The 6,890-nt window shown below is 32.6% G+C and overlaps 1 protein-coding gene across 1 annotated transcript in view; it reads right to left on the reverse strand.

Moving 5' to 3' along the window:
- Nucleotides 1-6,890, reverse strand: part of LOC117169935 (neuropeptide Y receptor type 6) — a 102,561-nt gene that overhangs the window by 33,150 nt on the left and 62,521 nt on the right. The window contains exon 5 of the mRNA XM_033356445.1: nt 4,145-4,279. Within this exon, the coding sequence (XP_033212336.1) occupies nt 4,145-4,279 (135 nt within the window). The remainder of the gene's footprint in view (nt 1-4,144; nt 4,280-6,890) is intronic.

The raw sequence follows: 6,890 nt of genomic DNA on the forward strand, positions 1-6,890 counted from the left end.
TTTCGGTCAAGTCATGGACATAGGAAACACGGGACTAGGCATGCCATCCTAACTTGGCAAGCGGTGTTGAATCCACGGGAGGGGGGAGAATTCCATGAGTGGGGAGAGCCGTCATCTTACGATGTGCCATTTTTATTATGCGCATGAGCATTTTTGCCGACAAACTCTGCATGAAAATATAAACATGTGGGCGCTGCCATGTTTGTCGCGGGACATCAAAAGGTGGCGGACCTCCCCCCTTATTGCATCACCCCCGCAATGGCATGCCTAGTCCCTTGTTTCCTATGTCCATGGGTCAAGATATTATCATTTTAAGAGGGTAAGCGTGAACTAATACTAGCTTGTTTCCCTGTATTATAAAACTACTTATTGACTTTCTCAGAGTGTCAGTATCTTTTTCAACTGATAAAAATTGTTGTTCTAGGCAATATTATCGTTTTCCCTCTCACATATGTTCCTAAAAATTGAATTCTACGATTCTTTTCATAGTTCCATAAAATAGTTGTTTGTATGCATTATTAAAAAGAAGGAAAAAAAGTCCGCAAAAAAGGTACTTTTACGCTTAGGGCGCGCGACGGCTGAATCTCGCGCTTCGCGCTTGATAATAGGTTACCTCGCGCTTCGCGTTCGAACATAATTACACCTCGCGCTCGGATATTTATTCTTTGCATTTGGAATGCAAAAAAAACTTATTCAAAAAGATCTCTTTTAGATAGCAGTATTTATATGCGTCTTCATATTCTGAATTGTCTACTTAATTAAGTATAGACAAATATTAAGTTTCTCAAAGCTCTGTAGGCTTTGAGGTACACATTGTCATCGTGACACTCGCGCTACGCGCTCGATTTCCGCCAGACATTTGTAAACAGGTTTTGTTGGATTTTTTTCTCGTAACTATAGACAGTACAGATAGACAGACAGGCGCCATAGTGAAAACCTGATTTTCGGATTCAGGGGGTCTCGAAACGTGGAGATCTGTTGAAAAAGTGTGATGTCAAATTTCCGGCAATTCTAATACTTTCTCAATCATAAATGATGAGAATGTAAAAAGACTATATTTATAATAAAAAGTAATATAATGGCATCCTTGTACCCACAAAAAATACGTTTTCCAGGCGGATGTGTCGATGTATGACTTATTTGAATTAATTGTTGGAATCAATTGTCAATCAATTAATCAATTGTTGAAAGTTTTAAAAGATGTGGAAATAAATATGTATAAAATTCCAATTAATAAATTATAACGACTCAGATTCAAACACTTGAAAATATTCAATGGTTTAATTATTAACAGTCATTTATTTTCAAATATAGGCAATGATTTAAATAAAGGGTACAAATTACGAATAAGTTTTTGAAGAAAAATCCTGATCTCCTTATTACGAATGCAGACAAAGAAAATATTACAATAGCAATTTCAATATTTTAAATAAATTTAGATTAAAGAATAAATCTTAATTTAGATTGAGATTCTGACTAAAAGCCCCTTAAGTAATTTAAACTATCAATTTAGGAATGTCCTTATTTACGTCACATATTCAAAATGACCCCAAAATTTACGAAATTTAAATTAGACCAAAATCCAAATTAAAAATCCCATTTAACGTCCAATAATCAAATTGATGCAAAATCCTGTTAAACAAAACAAGAATCCAATGACCAAATTTGGACCACAACAAATAAACGAAAACCAAAAATGCTATTGTAATCAACGTTTCGGTACTCGTACAGTACCCTTATCAAGGCAAGAAAAATTTAAGTGGTAGAAATTGACAGCACCCACGAACAGGTCCTCTCGTTGATACCTGATATTTGGTAAATGGATTCTTGTTTTGTTTAACAGGATTTTGCGAAATTACCCCGTTTGATAATAACTTAGAAGTGTTAATGAATGTCACATCGATACGGTAAATGTAGTTATCTGCTTATCCTATGGTTTAATTAAAGCTCATAAAGTAAAATACTGATTAAGACCTGTGATATCAACAATAGGTTCTCCATCTAGGAAGTTAGAAGAATTACTTAGCATCATCATTAGCAAATTGATAACAGTTTAGAAAAATGCAGTTAAAAATAGTACAGTTTTCCTAGAACTTATTGAAGGAATCACGGTTTTATAAGATCATATTTTAGCTTCTTTTAATGTAATCGCGATGTTCCCTAATAATCCTCTTAATAAAGTAAAGGACGCTACTGAAAAAGATGGGATAGTATAAAAGAATACACTAAAATTTCATATAAACAGTTTAATGAAGCCATCAATTTTGTTTTTCATTTAATTTACTTTGAATTTGATTGGAAATTTCATAAACAAAAATTTGAAACACCAAGAGAATAGGTGAATGTCAAATTAGAAAAAGTGGACTTTCAATGTATTTTCGATGCAAAATATGTTGAAGACTCGGTTCTATGTAAAGCATTGATTGGATTAAAACAAACGAGGGCAAACTTATAACTGATTGGTATCGAAAAGTATCGTTTTCAGGACGCTCCTTGAGTTTCCTTTCGAATTATCAGATACAAAATAAAATCCCGATTGTAAAAAATATAGTTTAAAGAGATATAACATTGTCACATGAAAACTTCCATAAAAAGAATATAGAATTATGTAAACAGATTCTTTTCTCTAACCACTATGCATTTTTTAAAAAGAAAAACGTTTGAAAAGAGAATTAATCAGATAATTCGAAAAGACAACAATCACAAAAACAAAGAGATGAGAGAGTTCAATAGATTCAGCACTGTTGTTTTACTTCATTTAAAAAAACATTCAAAAGTCTTGAGATATACATAGAATCACACATGGACATGAGTTTTATTGGGATGGTGTGAAAGATTTATGTAACGAAAGAAACCAAAGAAAAAAGGAATTATATAATATAATCGTATGCGGCTAATACGCAAATACGAAAGGTCGAAATTCGTATAATTATTTATGTGAAGTGATATTCTTCGATACAATAATAAAGATAATTTCTACATGGTAGATGCAACTAGGACGTTCCAATTTGCAACGGGATCAGAAATTAAAATAGAAATTGAGGGAAAACATTATGAACTTTACCTAGGTATTTCATAAATAACAGATTCAACTTTAACCCAACTTGAATTTTATTTTAACTCAACTTCTGAGAGAAGCCGTTTCTGCAAATAGGGGAGGGGGTTCGTACGTCGTACTTCGCGCTGCCCCATCACTTCCGCTTTGAGCAATCATGTGCTCGATTGTCCCTCAATTATTATTAAGAACAGATGCATTTTTCTCCGTTTAAAATTTTTATATTTAGCGTGCGGCTAATCTCGCAACTCAAACGTTTTTTCAGCATTATCAACCTTAAAAACCGGGGTGCCGCTTATAATCGTATGCGGCTTATATTCGTGTAAATACGGTAGTATTGAGTATACTCGTAAGATATTTACTAGTAGTCTCCTATACAAAAATTTACTGATAAAGAAACTTAAATTGATTTCGAAACATGTTGCTTCCCAAAAGTAGTACAAAAGAAGGACAAAGTAAAAGAGTATGTTCTGGTGTCGTCACCTCTTTCCTTTTTCTTTCTCTTTTTTTCTTCTGTCTTTTTTTACGTCTGTATCTTTAAATAATTTTTGGATTTATCATTTTTTAAAGTCTTTTTGTTCAAAAATAAAAAAAAAAGAAACAAATTTTTTATATAAAATGATTTTTAGGATGACGTATATTTGATTTTCGTATCTGGGAAACAACAGTGGTATTAATAGAAGAAACACTTATTCTCTCGACTTTATTTAGACGATTTATGTACAAACTCAGAACCCAAGAACATGTTTTTCCCCATTCTACCTGATGAGGAAATCGGTTCGATTATGAAACATCAACTGAAATTTTAAATAAAGTTGTCTGGACGAAGTCAAAACATAAAGGTGTTTTAAATATAGATAACCTTAGGCGACTGATTTTGTGTATATGTTGTTGTTCTTCCCTTTATTAATACCAAACGTTTTTTATTATGTTCTTAAAAACAAAACTAAATATGTCTGAATTCATTGATGTATGCTTTTAATTTGTTTGTAATTTCACGCAACAATTTATACAGAGTTTTCCCACAAATTATCTAAATTAATTTTAATCTTAAATTTTAATATCAATATGTATTATTGTATATCTTACATGATATCGTTTTCAGCATTATTTTCATATCTTGAAGCTTCAAGGATTCCAATCGCCAAGGGTCCTTCTACATTCTGCAGTTCTCTACTTGCTTTTACATAAAGATATGCCATTATGGAAAGTGGTGCTACGTACCTGCAAAAAAAAATAATAATCGTGATGTATATTCGTTGACAAAAATCTAAAAGTTTTTAAATCAAGCATTATTAATTAAAAAAATTAATTAAATTCATAGATGAACTTAAATGCAGTGAAAGGTTGTCATAATATCAAAATTTAATCATACGTTTTCTTAAATTCAGACGAACGTTACTTGGACCCAGATAAATTTCTTCCTCATTTAAGCTTTTTTCTAAATTTAAGGGAAAAAATGTTAATAATAAACAATTTTAAGTATTTTCTTTTTGTCCATTCATATGTGATGTCGTCAATGTTTTTGAAAATATTTGATTCTCATATTTGGGGCCTAAAAGCGCTTCAAGTCGAATGGAATTAATAGAACTCACTATCAGTAAAAAAATCTTACTATTTTCGGTTTAAAATTATATTTTTTTATTCAAAAGTCTAGTATTATTTTTTTGTTTAGAATTCATCTACCCAGGTTAAAATTTTTACTATTGGATTGAAGATTGAACTATTTTGTTCAAAATTAATTTCTTTGACTAAAAATTTAACTATTTCATTTCTGGTTAAAAATGGTCTGTTTTTAGTTTAAAAATTAACTATTAAATTTCTAATTGAAAATTAATCTTTTTTTGGTTCAAGTTGAACTACTGTCTTACGCATTTATTTTAGTAGTTGAAGATTTATATTTTTGGTAGAAAATGTAACGGTCTTGTTTTTAATTCGATTTTCTTGAGATGAAAATCAAATTTTTCTTGTACAAATTTAATTATTCCATTTTTTGTTGAAAATTGATCGCTTTTAGTTTGAAATTCAAGTTTTTGGTTAATAAAACAGGGCCACAAATTGAAATCGAAAAGTTCACCGACCAAACCAAGTGGACTATATGTTTTCGGGTGGACTGATTACGAATCTGTGGCCTCTGTGACCCCTATACGTCAGGATCAAGGTCATGTGAAGGCTAACTTCATTGATTTGAGAGATCATCGTTTTGAGCTCAGATTCTGAAAGAGCGGGAAATTTTACGTTCGGATATGTTTTTACCCACGGGTCTCCCTGACCTCTATAGGTCACATGAAGGTCAAAGACATTCCTTAGAACTTCTGAACCTAGTAGCTTGTCATGGTTCGCTCATATCGAAGTAATGTTCCTTACAAAATACGTTTTCGGGTATGCTGAACATGAATCCGTAGCTCATATGACCCCTACACATCAGGATCAAGGCCATTTAATGGTCAACTTCGTAGATTTGAGAGATTTCATTTTTTGAGCTCAGATTCTGAAAGAGCGGAAAATTTCAAGTTCAGATATATTTTTACCCACGGGTCCCTGTAACCTCAAGATGTCAGATGAAGGTCAAAAACATTCTTTGGAATTAATAAACTTAATAGATTGTCATGGTTTGCGTTCTGATATATTTTTACCCGCGTGACCCAGTGACCTCTAGATAAATTCACGAATAACGTTTTCGTTTACTGGCGAAAGATCTACGAAGAGATTTTCTTTTATGAAGAGTAATAGTATCTCTCTTGAGAGACCAGAAATAGTCCGCCATCATACTTATGTTCCAATAACCTTGGTATCTTCTTTCGACAACCTTGAAAGCTTGGTTCTCTGAAACTTTGCGATGCCGATCGCTCCTTTTTTACCATTCTTCTTTCAAATTCTTTATCCTGCAACAGTTCTCTTATCTGTGGGCCATAAAACACTGCTTCATTAATCTTAGCTTCAGAAAGTTTTGGAAACTTCTCAAAGATGTACGTAAAGACATCACTTCCTTCTGGTAAGCTCTTCATTGCTTTAATGAATTGTTCAAGAAAATCTAGCTTAATATGTACAGGTGGAAGGATGACTTTATGTACAAGGATAAGACTTTCCTGTATAATATTCATAGTGTCTGGTGTAAAATTTTGTGTAAGTGGCCAGTCTTTTTTCACATACTGTATGTATGATATTCTTCTTTTAACACGGCAGAATGTCCGACTGGTATAGGAGCATATATGTTGCCATTATGGAGAAAACAGATTTTATATTACTTATCGAAGAATCGGTAAATAGAGGCCAATCACTAGCTTCATTCTTAACGTACTTAAATTCATTTATTAGACCTTCAACATTGTTCCAATATACTACTAGCTCGGAAAGATCTTTCGATAGTGCTGCGTCTCGAACCAAGTCATTCAGTTAATCTTCAGTAAACGCATTAGAATTCGTATGCTGATCGTCCATTCCTTCCGATTCATCTATAAAACTGTGAATATTATGTTCATCTCTTTAATCTTCAACTTGCATTTCAATATTCTCCTCATCTATATTAGAAGAATCTTCATTAGTCGAAATCTCAATTTCTCTCATATCATAGTCAATGGTGATGAGGACAGGAAGAATCACAGACATCAATTTCATTTTACGCATATAGTTTTCGGAGTCCGCAAATTGTGACTGGTTCCAAAAATCCAAATTTATTGTAGGTATCATTACAATTACATAATAACATTTAAATTACATTCCTCCTGCATCAATACACTTAGTTTGATGCGTCTGCCACTCGTTAAAAGCCATTCATTCGGGGAAACAAGAAAAAGTCAGGTGGGTCTAGGCCTGGGCTTTAGGGGGGGGGGGG

This window comes from Belonocnema kinseyi, chromosome 3, assembly GCF_010883055.1.
Source record: "Belonocnema kinseyi isolate 2016_QV_RU_SX_M_011 chromosome 3, B_treatae_v1, whole genome shotgun sequence".
Classification (NCBI taxonomy): Eukaryota; Metazoa; Arthropoda; class Insecta; order Hymenoptera; family Cynipidae; genus Belonocnema; species Belonocnema kinseyi.